This window comes from Protopterus annectens, chromosome 1.part1 (genome assembly GCF_019279795.1).
Source record: "Protopterus annectens isolate FY-2018-M chromosome 1.part1, PAN1.0, whole genome shotgun sequence".
Taxonomy (NCBI): Eukaryota; Metazoa; Chordata; order Ceratodontiformes; family Protopteridae; genus Protopterus; species Protopterus annectens.
The window spans coordinates 482,247,515-482,271,187 of record NC_056726.1 but is presented as its reverse complement, the minus strand read 5'-3'; the positions used below and the strand labels follow the sequence as shown (position 1 = coordinate 482,271,187).

Sequence of the window (23,673 nt, the reverse complement as noted above, 5' to 3'; positions counted from 1 at the left end):
ATGCGGAGCAACTCTGCCCCTCCCATTGGTATTAATATTTAGCACATACTATGCAGGATAGACAAAAGCGTTTGCATATGCAATGAAACCCTTGGTCCAAAAGGTAAGGTGGATAATTCTAACCATAGCTGCAGGGCCCAGATGGAAGGGCCATGCACAACTAGTGCTGCATATCTAAAAGATTAGTAGGCAAAACATATTTATTATCCGGTCCCATAGATTCCTTTGTTCTGCTAACACCATACCTAGTCCAGCGTTGTTTTTCTGTACTGTGCTAAGTTCCTGCATGACTTGTAAGGTTTACCAAATCAAATTTATCTGTTGGTTGTAATTCTGTAGGTGTGGTTTCAAGTGAAAGTTGGTACTGGACATAGCTGCCTCTTTGGCTGCTTTGTCTGCTAGGGCATTACCAAGTGATACCAGGTCCTTAGCACGGGTATGAGTGAACTTGGCATTTACAGATGGCCAAACCCGTGGCCATTGGACGACTTGTAGCAATTCAAGGATTGAGTCTTGTGCATAATGTCTTTCCCGAGGTTGTAACCATCCCCCTATTTTTCCATTGCTGAGCAAACACATGCACCGTAGAGAAGGCATATTGACTATCCGATATAGATAGTGACATTCACACACCTGTCCTCTGAAAGGAGACATGCCCACTTGTCACAGCAATCAGTTCCGCTGCTTGAAGGGTGCCGGATAAGTTCCCGGGGAGTGGTCTTGCCTCTATTATCTGAGTTGCAGTAGTAACTGCATACCCTACCTGCGTGGTGCCTGTTTCTGTTTTGCGTGCTGACCCATCTACAAACAGTGTCCAGTCCGCAGTGTCCTTACCTTCCAGAATAAAGGCTCACTCTACTAGATATGGCTACTTCATTGGCCTTTCATTCCAGTGCCTCTATGGATGATATCTGCAAAGCAGCCACTTGGGCAAGACCTCATGCCTTTATCACTCATTACAAACTAGATTTGGCCTCCAGGGGACGAACATCTTTTGGTTCTATGGTGTTCAGGAATGTCCTTCCATATGGCCACCCAGGACTCAAGTAGCTGGGGACTCGGTCCTAACAGTAAGAAATGAATAAAGATTTACAACATCAGATAAAGAAGTTATGTCTTACCATAATGTTCCATCTGTGTTGTAGATCTTTATTCATTCATTACTTCCCACCCTCCTTCCCCCTGCCTGAACTCCTGGTGGACTTTGGGATTTTGTTATTAGTTAAGGTATTTGCTCAGACAGAGCCTCTGGGCATGCCTTCGTTGAATGTTGGACGTCGGGCTGGCAACTCGGCACCATAAAAACCAACTGCCAATCATTAGCGGACCGGAGTTCCGCTGTGGCGACCCCTAATTGGGAAAAGCCGAAAGACAAACAACAACAATGGCTGGCAAACTCGATCTGAAAAGACTATGTGAGGGGCACTGTGGGTAGGCCTTAGCTGAGAGTTTTTGTTGGCATGAGCTTGATAACGGCCGTGTCGGTTCCGAGGACAGAATCTAAGTCCTAACAGCAATGAATGAATAAAGATCTACAACACAGATGGAATGTTATGGTAAGACATAACTTTTTTTACTTGATAGTATGCTCAAATGATCTAGCTAATTAGAGGTAGATTCCATAGCTTTGCCAACCCACCATGCTAAATAATAATAACCCTCTTCTCAGCTAATAAGTTCATTGGTTGTTACTACAATAACAACCCCAGGGGCCTTTTTAATCCTAGCTATGCTTCCCAAATGTATCTGACATGATCTGATGCCATAGGGTTATTTTAAGGAGTAGATGTAGGCTTGGTTATGGGTGGTCAAGCATTTATAGTCTGCCTCTTCCTACTAGAGACATAGATGCCAGACCAGAGATCATAGGATCATAAGAGGTTAGTAGGCTATCGACCCACAAGCCATTTCAAGCCTAGCCTTTTCATCCCAGTGTAATACCATAGATACTCTAGTCCGTACCCATGAATGCATTTAGTAATGACTGCCCATGCCCAGGAGGGTTGTGGGTGCTATCCCTGGTATGAATTTTCAATGCCCCATCCACTCATCCAGGTTCCTTTTGAACAGGTAAATTTCTGATTCCCCAGTCACTGGTCCAAGTTACACTTGGTACAAGTTAACCCAGGTTAGGGAAGTACTCTGCTTCACATGTAGAGAAAACCTGTTCCATTGAAGGAGTAGCCTCTGAGACACATACCTGTCCCTCAAATGTGTCCCATTTATGTTGCAGACAAGGTTTAGATTCCTAGATTGGGTAATTTTGATTCAGTTTGTTTTGCCTTTGTGCAACGGGCCCAGCAGAGTGGGATCAGTGAATGCTTTGTAGACAAGGCATAGACCACCTCTTAGAAGTCTATAGGAACACTATACAGGCAAAGGGCTTTAAGAAAATCTGCATAGAACATGTTTATGTCCTGTGTACCTTTTGTGAGGAACCTTTGTGAATGCTTCAGTTGTTATATATGCCTGGTCCAGTACATTTCCAAAGGGGCATTATACTCGGTGGTTGGTCTGATGAGGCCAAGTACAGAGTCACAGTGATGTCCGTGGACCTCTTTGCCACACCCTTGCTTATAAGTCACACAATATAGAGTAATTTCCTTACTACCTTAGGTGCATGATTGTCAAGGGCCAAGTTACTGTCCACATGTGTTCCCAAATCTCTGACCACTGTGTCTACTCCTAGGGGTGCATTATCAGTGTGGTAGTTTCCAGGAGAGACATCTTCCCAAAGGATCCTATTATTCATTCTTGACATTGAGTTTGAGACTGTAGCTTTTGGCACCATTTATTAGTGTGTATCAGGCATTCCTGGAAGGATTAGTGTCTTTGGGGGATTTCATGACTGCACCTTGGTTGCAATTGTTTGTAATCTTTTGGTCAGTCAAAGGCTCTTGATTTTGGCCTTGACTTCAGAGAAGTAGATGCCAAGTAGGAAAAGCCCTAGCACAGAGCTTTGATGAACTCCACTAATGACTGGTCTCTTTGTGGAGGTGGACTCCCCTGTCCAAACTTCATGATTCCTTTCTGGGAGCCATTTGGCTCTCCAGAGGGGTGACATAGGAGTTTATACCTAATTTCTTGAGTTTGTTTACAATGTCTGAGAGGTTTGTTATGTTGAATGCTTTGGTCAGGTCATGGTAGGCAGTATGCACCATTTTGTCCTTGGTCATTGCTATGGTGGCTTTCTCAAAGAAGTCCATCAGGCTGAGTAGGCATAATATGCACTTTAGGTTAAAAAAATTCACTTGATCCGTTGTCTGATGGTTTCCTATGTCATTATTTATAATTTCCATGATAATTCTTACTATGGCTTTGCATATAAGAGACTATCAATAAATAACAATAGTGTATAAGTAATAAAGTCCCCTTCAAACATTGAATACTCACTATTATCGAATCTGAATTCGAGACCACTTCATTGAGTCTTCATTATATCAAACTCATGGAACAATCTGAAACAAACCCAGGGTTAGTTACCATATGGTGGTCAACCTTGCCCTTCCTCCACTGTAGAGAGCAATCTCCAGAGTTGATGTATATTTAGTTGGGTGTGTAAAGGCCCCACTTGGAGGTTTTTGTTTTGCTGTCTGTTGTCTTGTCCTGGTGATTGAAAGTGATTTCTTTCCGGGGTTCATGTTTATTGTTCCAGGTGTTTGATATAATGAAGATTCAACAAAGTGGTCTCAATGAAGTCTGTTTAGACAATGTGAGTATTCAGTGTTGTGAATGGGATCCATAATAAATACAAGCCACAAGATCTTAGAAGTAAATAAGTAAAACTGTAATTAAACAATAAATACAGTTTTGATGCAAAATTGTTACAGCACTTCTTTTCCCACACATATAAGCAATATTTAAACGATCTGAACCAGGGAATATCTGTCAACTGTTTACACAATAATAGATGTTTCCTTCTACAGTTTCTGGCAGCAGTCTTTTGAACTACATTGTGGTTGCATTTTTTAATTGTGTGTTTGGCTTTCCTCTGTCCAAACCTGTATTGTGACAAGTAAAGCAGGTAGACAGTTTTCATCTTTTTAAGCATATATTGCCTGACCAATGACAAAGATGGATGAAACCCTGACTGTGACTTCGGGTGAAGTAAAGTTTCATAAGTGTCTCAAGAGCTTGATAGCATAAGTAGAGGATATGCATGCCTATACCTGAAGGTAAGGTGCATGCTGAGTGTCTCTCTTAGCTGTGGAGATCTGGTGGCAGCTGGAGCTCAGAGAAAAGACACTGGACTGGGGAGGGGTGGAATGACAGGAGCAGGCATGGCTACCCCTGGACCCAGGGGTGAGAGGCACAACTTAGGCTACTCTTCATTGCCTGCCCAGCCTAATAGTGATGTTAGCATATGGAGTACGGGGCTTACAGGGTAGTGAAAACATCAGCCCCTAGGATTACTGTACCACACTGTGGGTTGCTACACACTTTCACCTCCAGGGCAAGAGAGTAAATAAAAATGAGTAAGAGGATCCTTTGGACATAATGGAACAGCCTAAAAGCTTGAGCAGGAGGTGTATTGATGGTTAGGAGGGTCCCAAATGGTATTTATAAATTCAGTGATTTTGTACTTAACTTTTGTATGCAGCCTCCCCAAAAATAATAAAAATGCATTGCAGTAAATAATTAAAGGAACTATACTGAAATATAGCAATGCAGCAAACACTCTTACCGCAGTATATGTACCACAGTCTTTAAATGAATGATGTGGTGAAATACTGTCACTACCAGTCTATTTAATGCCTAACTGATTGCACCAACCAGACTGGCTGTTCATGGGATGGTATTTAGCAAGCAAAAGCTATTTGCTGCTCATCACAGCACTGATATTCTTTCCTTTGTGCTTTTTTAGTGATAATATTAATACAGATAAACATGTTGCAGCCATTACAGTATGGATCTTTGTTGAACACTTTCCATCTGACCTGGCTGTAACACCTAACCTTTGACATCCACCCATGCCTTTTTAGTTCTTTCTTGACATGTTTTTATATCTCATTGAAGAGAATGGATCACAATCTGACATTATTCTAGGCCTAGGACTATAGCAAGCATTGCTCAGATAAGTACCTCACTGGGGGAATCATCCATCTGTCCCATCCCCTTTTCCCATATTTTGCATGTGGGGACAGGGTGTCACTTCAGCAATGACAGTCATCTAGAGCCAGCGTTCACACTGCCATGTAGCTAGCCCTGCCATGTTTGTTCTTTCATACCACACACACTCACACCTGTGACCAATTTAAAATATCAAATCTACCTTACTGCATGTCTTTTGGAATGTGGGAGGAAGAAGTGGAGCACCTGGAGACAACCCATACAAACATTCTGTTCTTAATTTAGATGTAGTGTTTATCATACTTCAACGTTTTTAAGTAGGATATCCGGGTAAAATGCCATGCATGAAAGTGATAGGCATGTCCTGGCCAGGGGAAGCAGACAGGTATACCTGCAAAGTATCAGATACAGCATAAAACCTACTGCAATCATTGCAGTTATTGCTTCTGATCCAAGAATAACAGTGTTGCCTATGGAATCTTCGTGCAGCATACTTTGTCCCTAGCTTTAAAGAGAAGGCAGGAAGCCTTTCCAGTGTGCAAGACCAAAGGAGTCTTGCTGCTCTGTCAAGTTAGTCCTTCAGTTTGTATGCTGCTTGCCAGACAAATTCTGATAAATCATCCATGTATGGAGCCACTGTATCCCAATGTAAGGTAGGTCTGTGTGTGAGAGAGAGACTGTGATTCCTCTCCCTTTGAGTAGGAGGGCAGTAACTGGATTAAGTCTCCTGTTTTCTCTGCCCCAGCTTATGGTACAGACAGTGAAGATGCTTTTTGTCCTCTGTGGAAAAATACCCCTTGAAAGTCGGTTCATTTGGGGATACTTCTTTGTGATTGAGCATTTCAAGTGGCACCAGACAGAGGTCTCTGCTTCCAGAAAAGAAACTTTATTCTTCTGGGACTAGTATCTCTAAATTTCTAGCCTATTCATCCAGTCCATTAAGCCCTTTTTAGATACTTTGAAGCTGCATTCTGGAGCCACACTACCAGTCACCACCCCAACAGGCTCTGCCTTTTATTATTTTTTTATTAGTACAACACCTTCACAACGTCTTGTATAAAACCCCCGTTTCAGAACCAAGTAGAGAGCAAGACTGGTGTAATACTGTTCTCAGTATAAGCAGGGGAAGCAGAGTGCTTGACTAAGTTAGGAAAAGAAAGTGTGCAACAGCTTAAGCACTCCAGGTCTTCACAGTCCTGAATTGCCAGAAGTAATAAGAACATGTCCTCAAGCAACTCCCAGGATGGTTGTGGATGAGTGCAGGACAAAACATTGAAGGCAGTGCTTCCCTAACCAAGCTTAGACTTATGAGTAGTTGGCAGAAGTCCTGCTTTGTAAATGTAAGGTCAGTGCTGTAGCTGCAGAATCCAGAGCTCCTACTATAGGGTAGGTCATCAGGCAGTCTTCTTGGCTGGCAACTCAGTCTTTCTCCGGGTATAAGGTAAGCACAGATCCTTAATGTTCCAAGCGCAGATAAAAGATTTGCTGGAGACCTTTGTTTTTAATTTCTTTTTGACACAAAGTGCCTTTTATAACCACTCCATAAATATATTTAAGCATATGCAATGCACAATCTACATGCATGATGTACTACTTCTTTCCCTTGATTTGGTGGCCTGTCCATAACTTGTGTTCTAAAACCCCCAGATATAACATGATTTCTTTATATCTGGACAAGGGTTAGAACCAGGTGATTGTCAAGAATCCTGATCAAACCATCATTCCACATAACTGTCATTACTTTTCTTTTTTTTAATACTTAGCAGGTCAATCTCTACCCTTCCCCCTTTCACATCTAGTGCCCTGGTACAATTATTGGAAAGATCATGTTACGCATGTGTAACCTGTTCTTTCTTCTCTTCACATAACCAAATAAATTACGCTGACATTTCCTCTCAGATTTGAGTATTGGATTGTTTGGCTGGTTATTTCCCCAGATATTTCGGAATTCAAGTCTTGCCATGCATATATCTGTTCCATATTTGCCATTTTTCTTATTGTTGCTTTCCTGTCCTCCCTTTACTTGCTCATTGCTATTAGTTTCATAGTTACATCCTTTTGATGAAACATCTCTAAGTTTTCAATTTCTGGTAATTACTTTCTTGGCTATTAGTCAAGAGTTAAGAGCACCTTACTACTTTAAGCTTAGCTGCCAAGCAAAAATGAAACCCTGCTGTGATGTGAAGTGTTTCATGTGTCCAAAGCTTATAGCTAAGTGGAGGATTGATCTATCTGGGAGCCATTTGGCTCTCCAGAGGGGTGACATAGGAGTTTATACCTAATTTCTTGAGTTTGTTTACAATGTCTGAGAGGTTTGTTATGTTGAATGCTTTGGTCAGGTCATGGTAGGCAGTATGCACCATTTTGTCCTTGGTCATTGCTATGGTGGCTTTCTCAAAGAAGTCCATCAGGCTGAGTAGGCATAATATGCACTTTAGGTTAAAAAAATTCACTTGATCCGTTGTCTGATGGTTTCCTATGTCATTATTTATAATTTCCATGATAATTCTTACTATGGCTTTGCATAAGAGACTATCAATAAATAACAATAGTGTATAAGTAATAAAGCGTCCCCTTCAAACATTGAATACTCACATTATCGAATCTGAATTCGAGACCACTTCATTGAGTCTTCATTATATCAAACTCATGGAACAACGAAACAAACCCAGGGTTAGTTACCATGGTCAACCTTGCCCTTCCTCCACTGTAGAGCAATCTCAGAGTTGGTATATTTAGTTGGGTGTGTGAAACCCCCCCACTTGGAGGTTTTTTGTTTTGCTGTCTGTTGTCTTGTCCTGGTGGTCGAGTGATTTCTTTCCCGGGGTTCATGTTTATTGTTCCAGGTGTTTGATATAATGAAGATTCAACAAAGTGGTCTCAATGAAGTCTGTTTCGATAATGTGAGTATTCAGTGTTGTGAATGGGATCCATAATAAATACAAGCCACAAGATCTTAGAAGTAAATAAGTAAAACTGTAATTAAACAATAAATACAGTTTTGATGCAAATTACAGCACTTCTTTTCCCACACATATAAGCAATATTTAAACGACTGAACAGGGAATATCTGTCAACTGTTTACACAATAATAGATGTTTCCTTCTACAGTTTCTGGCAGCAGTCTTTTTGAACTACATTGTGGTTGCATTTTTAATTGTGTTTGGCTTTCCTCTGTCCAAACCTGTGTGTGACTTAAGTAAAGCAGGTAGACAGTTTTTCATCTTTTAAGCATATATTGCCTGACCAATGACAAAGATGGATGAAACCCTGACTGTGACTCGGGTGAAGTAAGTTTCATAAGTGTCTCAAGAGCTTGATAGCATAAGTAGGGAGGATATGCATGCCTATACCTGAAGGTAAGGTGCATGCTAGTGTCTCTCTAGCGGAGATCTGGTGGCAGCTGGAGCTCAGAGAAAAGACACTGGACTGGGGAGGGGTGGAATGACAGGAGCAGGCATGGCTACCCCCTGGACCCAGGGGTGAGGCACAACTTAGGCTACTCTTCATTGCCTGCCCAGCCTAATAGTGATGTTAGCATATGGAGTACGGCTTAAGGGTAGTGAAAAACATCAGCCCCTAGGATTACTGTACCACTGTGGGTTGCTACACTTTCACCTCCAGGGCAAGAGTAAATAAAAAATGAGTAAGAGGATCCTTTGGACATAATGGAACAAATAAAGCAGCAGGAGGGTGTATTGATGGTTAGGAGGGGTCCCAAATGGTATTTATAAATTCAGTGATTTTGTACTTAACTTTTGTATGCAGCCTCCCCAAAAATAAAATGCACTGCAGTAAATAATTAAAGGAACTATACTGAAATATAGCAATGCAGCAAACACTCTTACCGCAGTATATGTACCACAGTCTTTAAATGAATGATGTGGTGAAATACTGTCACTACCAGTCTATTTAATGCCTAACTGATTGCACCAACCAGACTGGCTGTTCATGGGATGGTATTTAGCAAGCAAAAGCTATTTGCTGCTCATCACAGCACTGATATTCTTTCCTTTGTGCTTTTTTAGTGATAATATTAATACAGATCGCTTGTTGCAGCCATTACAGTATGGATCTTTGTTGAACACTTTTCCATCTGACCTGGCTGTAACACCTAACCTTTGACATCCACCCATGCCTTTTTTAGTTCTTTCTTGACATGTTTTATATCTCATTGAAGAGAATGGATCACAATCTGACATTATTCTAGGCCTAGGACTATAAAGCATTGCTCAGATAAGTACCTCACTGGGGAATCATCCATCTGTCCACATCCCCTTTTCCCATATTTTGCATGTGGGGGACAGGGTGTCACTTCAGCAATGACAGTCATCTAGAGCCAACGTTCACACTGCCATGTAGCTAGCCCTGCCATGTTTGTTCTTTCATACCACACACACTCACACCTGTGACCAATTTAAAATATCAAATCTACCTACTGCATGTCTTTTGGAATGTGGGAGGAAAGTGGAGCACCTGGAGACAACCCATACAAACATTCTGTTCTAATTTAGATGTAGTGTTTATCATACTTAACGTTTTTAAGTAGGATATCCGGGTAAAAAATGCCATGCATGAAAGTGATAGGCATGTCCTGGCCAGGGAAAGCAGACAGGTATACCTGCAAGTATCAGATACAGCATAAAACCTACCGCAATCATTGCAGTTATTGCTTCTGATCCAAGAATAACAGTGTTGCCTATGGAATCTGTCGCATACTTTGTCCCTAGCTTTAAAGAGAAGGCAGGAAGCCTTTCCAGTGTGCAAGACCAAAAGGAGTCTTGCTGCTCTGTCAAGTTAGTCCTTCAGTTTGTATGCTGCCTGCAGACAAATTCTGATAAATCATCCATGTATGGAGCCACTGTATCCCAATGTAAGGTAGGTCTGTGTGTGAGAGAGAGACTGTGATTCCTCTCCCTTTGAGTAGGAGGAGCAGTAACTGGATTAAGTCTCCTGTTTTCTCTGCCCCAGCTTATGGTACAGACAGTGAAGATGCTTTGTCCTCTGTGTACCCCTTGAAAGTCGGTTCATTTGGGGATACTCTTTGTGATTGAGCATTTCAAGTGGCACCAGACAGAGGTCTCTGCTTCCCAGAAAAGAAACTTTATTCTTCTGGGACTAGTATCTCCTAAATTTCTAGCTATTCATCCAGTCCATTAAGCCCTTTTAGATACTTTTGAAGCTGCATTCTGGAGCCACACTACCAGTCACCACCCCAACAGGCCTGCCTTTTATTTTTTATTAGTACAACACCTTCACAACGTCTTGTATAAAACCCCCGTTTCAGAACCAAGTAGAGAGCAAGACTGGTGTAATACTGTTCTCAGTATAAGGGGAAGCAGAGTGCTTGACTAAGTTAGGAAGAAAGTGTACAGCTTAAGCACTCCAGGTCTTCACAGTCCTGAATTGCCAGAAGTAATAAGAACATGTCCTCAAGCAACTCCAGGATGGTTGTGGATGAGTGCAGGACAAAACATTGAAGGCAGTGCTTCCTAACCAAGCTTAGACTTATGAGTAGTTGGCAGAAGTCCTGCTTTGAAATGTAAGGTCAGTGCTGTAGCTGCAGAATCCAGAGCTCCTACTATAGGGTAGGTCATCAGGCAGTCTTCTTGGCTGGCAACTCAGTCTTTCTCCGGGTATATGAAAGCACAGATCCTTAATGTTCCAACGCAGATAAAGATTTGCTGGAGACCTTTGTTTTTTAATTTTTTTGACACAAAGTGCCTTTTATAACCACTCCATAAATATATTTAAGCATATGCAATGCACAATCTACATGCATGATGTACTACTTCTTTCCCTTGATTTGGTGGCCTGTCCATATAACTTGTGTTCTAAACCCCAGATATAACATGATTTCTTTATATCTGGACAAGGGTTAGAACCAGGTATTAGGAATCCTGATCAAACCATCATTCCACATAACTGTCATTACTTTTCTTTTTTTTAATACTTAGCAGGTCAATCTCTACCCTTCCCCCTTTCACATCTAGTACCTAGTACAATTATTGGAAAGATCATGTTACATGTGTAACCTGTTCTTTCTTCTCTTACATAACCAAATAAATTACGGCTGACATTTCCTCTCAGATTTGAGTATTGGATTGTTTGGCTGGTTATTTCCCCAGATATTTCGGAATTCAAGTCTTGCCATGCATATATCTGTTCCATATTTGCCATTTTTCTTATTGTTGCTTTCCTGTCCTCCCTTTACTTGCTCATTGCTAGCTAGTTTCCATAGTTACATCCCTTTTTGATGGAACATCTCTAAGTTTTCAATTTTCTGGTAATTACTTTCTTGGCTATTAGTCAAGAGTTAAGAGCACCTTACTACTTTGCGGCAAGCTTAGACTTGGGTCCCAGCTCAGCAAAAATAAATCCTTTCAGAATTTCACTTTACCCACCCAAGTGCTGTCAGACATTTTTTTGTAAATTCTCGCCCAATTTACCACATTCCCAAAAAGTGTGTTCCCAGCTCCTTCCTTCTCCTGTGTCCCACCTCCAGCATCTATCCTCTACAGTTGGAGGCATTCTTGATTATCTGACTGGTGTATAGAAATATATATATATTCTCACTTCCAGGCAAAAATGATGAATTATATTGAAATACTTGTATACCTGGGGACCCAAGGACATCTCCCCAATATTTCAAAATCAGTGGCCCTTCCAATATTTTTTTCCATTGATTTTTTTTTGTAGCCTCAAACTATTGCTTTTAATTATCAGTCAATGTTCTGTATGCCCTCCTTATTAGTTTTTTTTGTGTGACACCCCATACATTCTTAATTCTATTAATAAATAAACTAAGTTAGATCTTATATTCGCTTTAGCTCCCCAAATTCTAATCTTTTCTTTTCTTCCCTCAATCCGATGTATAAACTTCCTTGCCTTTTAGAAGCAAATGCATCCCTAACCACTGCCTTGTCTTTTATATAATCTCCCTGTTCTGTTTGTTCCCAGTACTTGGGTTCCTTCCATATTTGTTTGCACCTTGTTGCAGCTGAGAGGTTGATATTACCTCTTCTTTCTTCTCATTTCATTCCTGTTGGCATCAATATCCCAGTGCATTCCTGGGGTTTATATTGTTTTAATATTTTCAACATGCTATTATAAGTGTAATTATTTATAATTTTCTTTCTGTCTTGGGCAGTAGCCTGATACAAAAAGCCTATTCTTTTCTCCCCCACACCGTCTGGTTCTCTTTGCTTCTCAAGTATCTGTTTTCATCTTTGGGAATATGCCCCATTCTGAAGATTATAATGTAGTCTTATCTCTGTGTGGTAAAACTTAAAGTTGAGCATCTGTAACCCTCCTTGTTCTTCTGGGATTATCACTGTTTATATGTTTTTATTCCTGTTGGGACATCATTTAACTGTCTCGAATCCCAGTGGACCACAGCCACACCAGGTCTTCCAACTTATTTCCTACCCCCCACCCCAGCTTACTCCACTATTGTTGTGGCCAGTGATGGATGCGAAGGGCTTCCTGGGAGCTCAGCCTTCTTTGTGTGTGTGTTTTTTTGGGGGGGGTTGGTTTTTTTTTTTTTTCCTTCCTTTATATGCTTTACGCATTCCATGCCTAACCTCCAACGCTCGTCAGTTACGTCCGAGGCAACTCCCCTGTTTAGACCACACCTTCCCTAAGAGACAGAGAGAGAGTGACCTTCCATCTGTACCAGAGGACAAGGAACTTGTAGGTTTTTCTCCATCTAACAGACATGTTAGCACACTTAAGGGCCTTACACAGGATTGTTCCTTATACCAAGAAAGGACTGCTGCTGGAGACCCCTGCAATGTGTCAAGGATAACCAAGTTTGTAGACATTCCAGAATTCAGAATGTTACCCCTACAAGCTCTTTTTGCCATTCCTTGGACTCGAGGATCTCCTTATGAAACTAGAACTCAAAGATGGCCTCCTCTTCATCCCCATTTTAGTTCCACTATGAAACATTGAAACACAGCATTCTAAAGAGCCATATCACTGAAGACAAATTGCAGAAATATTACAAGGATGGAAAGTCAACCTATACGCATGTTTTCAGGAGGGCAAACCCTTCTGCACCCCCCACACCCCTCAAACTCTTATATATCAACTCCACTGTCACACAAATGCAAAGAAGAAGAAATAGCTCTCCTAAAACAAAGGAATCACTGCTGCAGCACACACACAAACTACACTATCAGTTATATTCTATTGAAAACATTAATTGATGTTGTGAAGGTTAGATGGCAAGTTCATGAGGATGAGATGGTAGACATCTTTGAGGTTTTGGCATCTTGTGACTCAAGCACTTAACCATCGGGGAAAGTGAGTTCAGTGACCTGAAGATGTAGCCCCACCCCCATTTTCTAAATACACAAACAGTATGTTGGAGGGCCACCCCAACCATTTTGCATTCTTGTCCTTTGGTTTACGTAATGCACTCAGAGATTTTACAAAATTTCTAGCCCTAATTTTAATACATTGGAGGGCCAAGGCCATCAATATCTACCCATCACTGGATGATTGTTTTCATCGGTGGCAGATTTCAAAGGAGATAGAGAAGGCACTAGAGTTCACCCTGAACCTCGAAAGCAAATTGGGGGTCTCCTTCAATGAGTAAAACTCCCAATTTGTATCCAGTCAGAGCTGTGATCTTCCTGTGGGTGCTGCTAGACACCAGGATGAACAAGGCCTACTTAGAACAAAAGACTGGAGTCACTGAGTCACTGACTGCCCTGCAAGAGCATAGAGCTTAGCTGTGAACCCTGGGACTCAGAATGTCATCACTGACATCACCAAAGTTATGCAGTGCATAAACAAAGGGGGAACACAATCTTAGTTTACTAGCTCTGCAGATTAGCCTTATAGACTTGGGAATAGGCACCAGACTCCAAGATTCTGCTGAATGCAACTTGTATACCCCCACTGAAGAACTCCATGACAAGGCATCAGTGGATCCAGATCCATGAATGGATGATAGGTAGGACAACCTTCCTAGTCTCCACAGATTTATTTTATTTATCCTTTATCCAGGTTAGTCCCACTAGCCTTGTCAGAGGAGACCCGAGACTGTGTTTATATTACTTGGGGAAGTTTGGCTAGCACATCAGAGAACTTCTGCTCCTTTTTTTTGATAGGTGCCATGGGATCTTTTACATCAGCCTGAGCTATCACCAACTCAGACAGATGGGGTATCGATTTATTGTCTCATCCAAAGGACGACAAACTCAGTAGTGCACTACACCCTTTATGCTGCATTGCAGTGTCAGAATCCACCTACTTGGTGTGGGAATATACCCCAGTGTTTTGTGGGCCAAAGGCGAGTAAGAAATCTGTTGTACACCTGAAACTGCCAGTGGCCAGATGAAGTAGAGTTTACCAGAAAGAGGTGTTTTTGTTTCCCCCTGTGGAATAAGCAGCTGAGAAAATTCTTCTCCTGAGCACCAAACAGTCAAGCTTGGGCAGTAAGATGCCTTCTTCCTGAAGTGGATGGGTCTTTTTTTAATCCTTTCACTCCTTTTCCCTTGTTCCCCGCAGTAATTGTGAAGCTGAAGGAAGACAGTCCAAAAATTATTTTCATTGACCTTTCTGGCCAAGGCAGCACTGGTTCTCCCACCTTCTTCAGATGGTAAGGGAAAACACCTCTGCTACTGCCTTAGCAAGTGAACCTTGTAATGCAGTGCGGGGGGGGGGGGACTAGTACATCCAAAAGTGCCCACACTCAGACTTGCAGCATGGGGCACATAACTATGTTATAGTTTGACAATCCTTATTCTAAAGATGAGCTAAAAATAACGAGGAAAGCTAGAAGACTGAGCTTTAGGAAATCAAGCATAGCTACATGGAAAGGTTTCCCTCTGGTGCTGAAGGAGGAGCCAACACATAAAAGATGTGGCTGCTTTAGTGGCTCTGTAGTATCTTCCTCTGCTGTACTTACGCTTTAGTTTTAGCTTATGTCTTGTAAATGTACATCTTTCAATCATTTTGCCTGTCTGCCTTCAGCTCCCCCTATGGCATGCAGCAATCTGTAACCAATTCCTGAAGGCATACTTCGCCTTGGGCCTCCCTGGAGAAAGCTGGCAGCTGCCTTGGGACCCAATTTTATGTTTGAAATACTAACTTAGTTTTCCTTTTTACTAGCTGTGACATTGCCTTTCAAACTGATAACTTAGAAAGGTGCTTTCCTTGTTGCTGTTACATCTGCTAAGAGAGTTTCAGAGCTCCAGGGTTTGATGTGAAAAGAGCCATGCTTTGCAGTTCTATAAAAGGGTTACCATGTGCTTTAACTCCTCTTTAATACCAGAGATTATTACAGAACTCCACTTGAATCAAGCCATCCATCTCCCCATGTTCTTCCCTACACCTCAAAATAAATAGGAAAGGGTCTTGCACTCCTTTGGTGTCCAGAGACATTTGTGGTCCTATTTAGCTAGAACTAAGGGAACTAGAAAATCAGAGTAGTAGTTTGTCTCCTTTGTAGAAAATAAACAAGGACTGGCAGTAACAAAACAGTTTCCAAATGGTTAGCACATTGCATAACCTTTTGTTACAAGACTCATGGGACGACACTGCAGGAAAGACTCTGACCCCATTCTACAAGGGGTACAATAGCTACCACAGGACCTTTAAGATCCAGCTATCTTTACTGCCTCTTATCATTGGTCTCTCCTCCTGTCTATTTTATATCACCCCCTACTACTCTCTACTATCTTGCTGTAACCTGAGTCTCCTCTCTCTCTTTTTACAGGTCCATGACACCAAAAGCAAACAGGCTTGTATTATAACCCCAGCCAGCTATGAAGACCATCCCTATTAAGAATGCTGCTCTATTGGTGTAATTCCTCTACAGAAACATTGCAGTCCTAACATAACATATGTTCAGTGATAAAAATAAGTAATCCTGATTGTATTAACCTACTCTTGTGCCCCCTTTGAGTACTGCTCCTGGTCAGTTACATCACATCTCTGCGTACCCCCACCCCATCACATTGACTCTCTTAGGCCTTAGGCTATTCTCTTACCTACCTACCCTCACACTGACCTTTCACTCTGCTAGCTCTTTCCTTTTACCCTCCTATCTCCCACTGTATCACCCTCTTGTACCAGTGCTTCCCTCTCTTGTCTGTCCTCTCACTGACTTCCTTCTCCCAAACAGACTCTAAATTCACAACTTCAGACCTAGTGCCCCCCCTTGCCCTACCAGAGTCCCCCCACTTACCTCCACAGTCTAGCTCCCAGTTTAGCCTTTTTTCAATCCTCTCGATAGATTTGGGCAAAGATAACTTTCTAAAGTAAGTAAACTGCTAAACAGTAAACTCAAAAGCATATCTCTGCTTTACTGTACTCCCTGAATTCTCACGGATTGTTTTCCACAACTGCTGCTCCTATAGGACAGTGCTGCCATGCTCACTCCACTCCCCTACCCCCATTCCCATGCACCCCATAACAATTACACTTATAGTTGCAGACCACACCATCCTTCAACTGTCATTCCCAATCAACCAATCAAATCACACCATTACTCCCCCACACAAACATACTTCACCACACCCTAATCACTGGAACCTTTATTTATTCCACTTCCATATAGCTCCATAACTTCTTCTCTCATTCACCCCCTACTCCTACTGTAAATAATAAAAATTCTCTACTCGCATCTTACCCACCGAAAAGTAGTATTTTACCCATTAACTATTTTTTTTCTTCTCCTGTTTTCCATCCTTACCTCCTACCACACACAACTTTTATCTCACCAATCCACCACAGTGGCAAACAGAATCCATAGCCAACACCCTAAAACCAAAACATTTCCCTATATCACCAAGTGACCTTGCCCCAACCCTCCCTATTTCCTACCTATATAATAAGCCAGCAAACAAAATTAACCCTTACTCATCCCAGAAACAAATTAAAATAATACAAAAACTAATTAAACTCTACCTATACCCATCCCAAAATCTCACTTGCTGTGGAGACATACACCCCAACCCAGGACCCAATCCATCACTCCACACAAACTTAAATCAACCAAACCCTGTATACCTAAGGCCAACTTCCTCTCGCCTTCTCTTAAACATAAATGTAAGAAGTATACTTAACAAAATTCAGGACCTCCATGCCTTGTTAGCTGTATACAAACCAGATATAACTGTACTAACTGAAACTTGGCTTAAACCAGAACATCACAATAATGGGATTACGCCCCCTGGCTACAATATTATATGGAAAGATAGGACAGGGAAAAAAGGAGGAGGTGTAGCCATACTGTTTCAAATTCATCTCACTTTGGAGTAGTTTAACTGCAGTTCCCAGGAAGTCAAAGATATGGAACTAATTCTTGCTAAATTAAAACTAAACTCTAAGAAATGTATAATTATAGCAGGTGGCTGTATCCCACCAAGCAATAACATTACTACTATGGAGAGCCTGCTATACTAGATGTCTACCTCCCTTCCACAAGAAACCATACTCTTAGGAGATTTTAATATTGACTGGTCCGACTATACCATATACAATCCCTCTATCCACATTAACCTTCATGGTTTCACCCAAATCATAACCACCCACACAAGGGTCGACAAGACATCCAAATAACAGTCCATCTTAGATTGGATACTTCTGTCTGACCCCACCTTCACACAACAATCAGGCTGTTTTCCAGATAATCTGAGCGATCACCAACCAACCTACCTTATTAGAAATAGAACCCACCATAGTAACCAATCTATCCTCAGAATAGTTCACAACAAATAGAACTTCAAAGCCAAAGAGCTAAACAATGATCTAAAATACTGTAACTGATCTCCCCTAAAACAACTACCCCTAGATGAAGCGGTAGATTACTTTAACTCAACTTTCCTCAAAATCCTAAACTCTCATGCACCATCCTGTACCATCAGAGTCAAAACAAACTATGCTCCTTGGTTAACAAAAGACACTAAAACCATAATGAAGGATAGAGACGGAGCCTAGTTTCAATATCATAAACTCAAAACCACTACCTCAAAACAGAACTACTTAACACTCCGCAACAAGGCCAAAAAGCTAATAAAACTTGATAAAACCAATTACTACAAAACCTTGCAAGAAAAACATGCTCACAACCCTCAAAAATTCTGGGCCACAATAAATAGTTTATTGCACCCAGGTAAAGCCACCACTCCTACACCCATATTACCAACCAGCAAAGAGGACACCCCCACACAATTCAATAAATTCTTTACCAAAACAGTCCTATCTCTAGCTAACACCCAAAATAGCACCGCTGGCCCTATAACTTGTCCCACCCCTACTAACCCCAATACACAACAAAATCCCTCTAGCTTTTCCTTGTCTCCAGTGCCTACAAAAGCTATTACTGAACTCCTCAAAAAACTTAAACCAACCACTCTGGCAGCTGACAAACTTCCCGCTGATTTCCTTCAACTTTTGGCAGAAACCATAGCCTATCCCATTTCAGTCCTCATAAATAGATCAGTATCTGAATGCAAAGTACCTGACTTGTGGAAAATATCAAATATTATTCCACTCCACAAAGGTGGTAACTCCCTTGAGCTCACCAACTACCGCCCAATCGCAATTTTATCACCTTTATCAAAAATATTAGAGAGAGTAGTACATTCACAACTAATGCAATACCTCCTGAAAAACAACCTTATATCTAAATCTCAACCCGGCTTTCGACCCTCCCATAGACCCACAACAGCACTACTGTCATATACCAACACAGTCAACAACCATAGAAACAACAGACTGTTTGAATCCTCTGTATTCTTAGACTTATCTAAAGCCTTTGACATGGTTAACCACAGCATGTTTCTCGAAACTCTGTCTACCCTTAACATAAACTCCTCCACTACATCATGGTTCAGTAGCTGTTTATCAGGCCATCAGCAAGCAGTTCTTTGGCAAGACTAACTGTCCTCCCTTCTACCAGTATCCATAGGAATCCCTCAAGGTTCCATACTTGTTCCTTTACTATTCTCCTTATTTACAAATCAGATAGCTGCATCCTCACCCTCTGCCTCAATAGTGCAATATGCAGATAACACCATCATTGTATGTGCTGCCCCCACTTTAAGCAAACTTCAAACAATGACACAACATAATTTTACTCTTGCTGAAGCATGGTTTACTAACATTAAACTTGTACTCAATCCCAAAAATGAAAAACTAATTCTCTTCAGACCTGGTAGACCTCCTCCTCTGAACAATGATCTCACCATAAACTCCAAGGACAACACCACAATCACCCCAACAACACACACAAAACTACTAGGTGTAGTAATCGATAACAGCCTTAAATTCGATATACACATAGCCCAGACAATCAAAAAAGTAAACAAAAAGCTTGGTCTCCTTTACAGAAACAAGCAATTTGTGACAGTTATACCAAAGCCACTATTGCAAGAACTCACCTCTTATCCACCCTCCTTTATGCCTCCCCAATCTTGACTAATCTTCGCCATATCCAGCTTAAGAAAATGGTGTCTTGCTATAACAAGATTGCCAAGTTTGCTACAGATGCCTCTAATAGATCCCACCTCAGTCTTTCCCTCAAACAACCCAACTGGCTTCAGTTGCCCCAACTATTGCTAATTAATCAACTCTCTATAGCCCAGAAGCTGTACTACCTCCCTGACAAAACTCCAGCACTACAAGATCTAACGCAGCCCTACACCACCACCAGAACCTTAAGATCCACCAACCAAAATCTCGTAAATTACATCAAACACAGAAATGAAGCTGGTAAATCTCTCTTTGCCTGTACGATAGCCAAAATCTGGAACTCACTCCCAAATCACACAACTTCTACAAGCTCTGCTTCACAATTTAAAAAAACTCCTCAAAACCCACTATTCCAACAACTGGCTTTGCCCATGTGATCCACCCACTCCAGGTTAATCCATAGCACTGCAGTGTTGCAAGGATTCTGCTAAAGTTCACCTGTTAGTCCCTCTAACCTCCTAGAATACTTATTCTTACCTATCCTATAACCCGTCCTATTGAATTCATAACCAAAAAAAAAAAAAAAAAACCTGCTGAAATGTATTCTTATGTGTATGCAGAAATGTATTCTTATATGTCTATTTGTATGTCTTAATGCTATGCTTATGTATTTGATGATAAATATTTGTACACTCATTCAGCTCATATGTACTATAGTTTTAAATTGGAACTTTTCTCCCCGGGCCTCCACTGAAAATGGACCTGTGTCCAGTCGGACTTTCCCAGTTATCAGATGTAAAATAAATAAAATAAAAGATTATACATTTTTAATTGCTGCTGTTACTTGAAAGTTGACCTTTCAGCAACGTCATCATTGTTTTCCTTTCCATTCTTGAATTTTGTCACATCCTGGGTGATGATGTTCACACTTTCTTGTTACAACTATTGTGTGTAAACATCTTCACCCAGGATGTGACAACATTACCTAGACTACAGATTAACAGGAAATTGCAGATATTTTTTTTCCTTTGATGTAACAGGACTTTCCATTTGTTATATATTTTTCATACAGGAAACTGAATTGTCAAACTAAACTAACCCTGAAAGTCACAACCGTCAAGTATGTTAATGTAGTTTTAAAGGCAGGCTGTGTGTGAAAGCCAAACAGGAGAAATATTATTTTGTGTAACTAAGTGTTAGAGGCTTCGTAATAACTTGACAAGTCAAGTGGTTCCCAATTTTAAGTATACTGTATTCTTTATATGGAAAAACAGTAATAGTTACAGAACTTGCACGTGAGTTAAAAGAAAAAAAAATCAAGTGGCTTATTATGTACCAGAGTACATTAAGCTAGAAGTTATTGGCAGATTTATTAGTTCTTCACAGAGGCTTTGTCCTCTAAAATGGAAGTAACTTAATGTGTATGTTGTTAAACCACTTTGGCAGACCCCTAAAGTTTTTCAGCTTTTGTGCATTTTTTTTTTTTGTTGAATTATGCTAGCTAGCATCTCTCAAGTTTCTTATGAGATTTCTGAAAACAGAAAGGTTATGGTCTGAGTCTTCTGTGGTGTACAGTCATGTATATTTGAATGGGTAAACTACAAGAAAACATGTCACTTTATTGGAAAGCACATCAGAGACTAGCATGTTTGAATTCTTATAACTGCATAGTGTGCAGTGGGGAGATAACATTATTGTTTGCTTTGCTGAGCTTTCTTAAATATTTGCATAGAGCAGAATAAACTACTCAAAGCCTTTGGCAGCAAATTGCACCTTAATCATCTAAACAAGAAAGGTAAAAGAGAAAAGGCAAAAATCCTCAATTGAGGTAATGCAGATGCGTCAGGAAAGACATCTGTTGAACATAAATATTTTTCAGTATTTCTGTTGTAAAGTTAAATGGGTCTATGCACAGAAAGAGAGATGGGAGAAGGGCAGAGAGCATGACTGAGTAAATGTGTACACAGATAAGGACATAAATCCAACATTAATATATTTTTTCATCCTTTCCATTTTTAGAAATGAACGTGAAGGAATTCCAGCCAACCTGATCCAGCATCTGGATGTATGTGTGGAAATTCCACAGCAGGGAATCACTCGGTCTCTGAATGTTCATGTCAGTGGTGCACTGTTCATTTGGGAGTATACCCGCCAACAAATGCTGAAACACAAGGCTCAGCAGAGTAACTCAATACATCTTAACCACTGAGGACAGTAAAAGCAAATGACTTCAGGGATGTGTAGGCTATACAATTATGCAGCTCTTACAGATGTTTTCATTTTTGCCTCTGATTAGGATTAATTCTGAAACACAAGAAAAGCTGTGTCAGTATGCTGCCCTCATTCTGGTCATCTGTAGACTTGGAATGTAACTGAACATTCCCATTGGTGCTAACAAGTTTTGGTAAAAAGTAGTGTAAGGCAAATATTCAACTTAACAGTAGTAATGAGAAGTAAAGGAGGTCTTAATTTAATTATGAACATTACATAGATAACATGCACATGTTATCTTGAGGAGGTTAAAACTTTGTTTAAAAAATATTTGAACTTTGAAGATTTTCCTAGCCATCTTTATTCCGAGTTTACTGCAAATGAAATAATTTTGCAGCTTAAGAATTTAATATGCATATGAAGATTTTAGCCAGACTGAAGTCCACCAAGAGGGCAGTAAAGCACAAGACTGCAGGTTGAATGTCTTTAAGCCACTGGTATAGATTAGTTGCAGCACAGCATCACACTGATGCATTCCACTGCATTTGCAAATTGCATTAGTATATTTCAGTGGAGCATTAAAACAATAAAAACAGAGGGCCTTAGTAAATGTAATGTCATCAAAAGGATCAAATATTTTTAGTAATTTAAAAAGCAGTACGATGCATGCCAACCCTCTAAAAATTTATTTTCGAGTATATTTTGGGCTATTGTCTGCCCACAGGTCACATTTTTGCTCTGAATATGTTGCTGCTTATACAGTAGATGTACCCATTACAAAAGGGTGATAATAGTTTTCACCCCCTAAAAGTGAGATACTACGGACTCAGTGTGAGGCAGAGTATAATGACAAGGAAGGAGTCTGCTTTCTTTTTGCTCATTAGGCATGAGTATCTGATGTGTTGCACAAGCTGTGCAGAAGATTGGCAAGGGCTATGCATTCCATTGTTTTTTTAAACTAGTGCACTGTCCAGCTAGCAGGACATTGTGCCAGAGGGTAATGCTATATATAAAAAAATAGGTCTCATCAGGTGGATTTCAAGAGTTTATTTATTTTATTTATTTGACATTTGTTTACTAGGACAGTCTGTCTGGGTTACATAACCCGTTTTCAGTGGAGGCCCGGGAAGAAAAGCTCCACATTTATAACTTGGTTGCACATTACTACAGTTTTTCTAACCTATATGACTACACAGCTGGAAAATAGTTAGCAAGCACTTACAGTTACATGGGTAATACTACAAACAATGTACTAAACTTATGTAATAGTAAAACATGTCATAGAAAACATTTACAGTTTACATATATAAACATGTCATAATTGACGTTTGAGTTTACATACATTCGCAATTAGAAGATTGGCTTATAGAGGTTGGAGTATTTGGTTAGAGTGCACTTCCTTATTATGAAATAAGATTTGAGTCAGTCAGTCTAACTGGTTAGACCTTGGTCAGTACAGGTAGACTGGTAGGTAAGAGTAGGTTCTTATTTGTTGGAAGATAACTTGACTTCCAAACTGTTATTGATGTTATTAGAAGATAAGTTTTAGAGGAGGGGATGTTAGTGTTTTATGAGGAGGTAATATAGGGGAGTAGTGAGGGGTTTAGCCTGGAGTCAGGCATGTGCATAGCCATGATTTAAGTGTTTTTTAAGGAGGCCTTAAAAAGAGAGAGGCTAGGAGTTTGGTTAATATTTGGTGGGAGGGAGTTCCATCATTTTGAGACAGTGTGTGAGTATAGAGATTTTACAGGGTTTTGGGAATTTTTATAGATTTTGAGTAGGTTTTTGTCCTCCGATCTGAGAGGTCTGCTCATTTTGTATTGTTTGATTAGGTTTGCTAGGGCAGGACATGTAGTTGGTTTATAGATTAGGTTATGTATTGTAATTAAGTGTGTATATGTTAGTTGGTTGGATAATTCTAGCCATTGTAGTTCTTGCAGTAGTTATATGGTAGATGGAGTT

The 23,673-nt window shown here is 40.5% G+C and overlaps 1 protein-coding gene across 1 annotated transcript in view; it reads left to right on the top strand.

Annotated features, from left to right (window-relative positions):
• The window catches only part of TARBP1 (TAR (HIV-1) RNA binding protein 1), a 2,802,917-nt gene extending 2,780,943 nt beyond the window's left edge, over positions 1 to 21,974 (top strand). The window contains exon 34 of the mRNA XM_044087106.1: positions 21,520 to 21,974. Within this exon, the coding sequence (XP_043943041.1) occupies positions 21,520 to 21,709 (190 nt within the window). The 3' untranslated portion in view covers positions 21,710 to 21,974. The remainder of the gene's footprint in view (positions 1 to 21,519) is intronic.
• Positions 21,975 to 23,673: the final 1,699 nt, after the last annotated feature.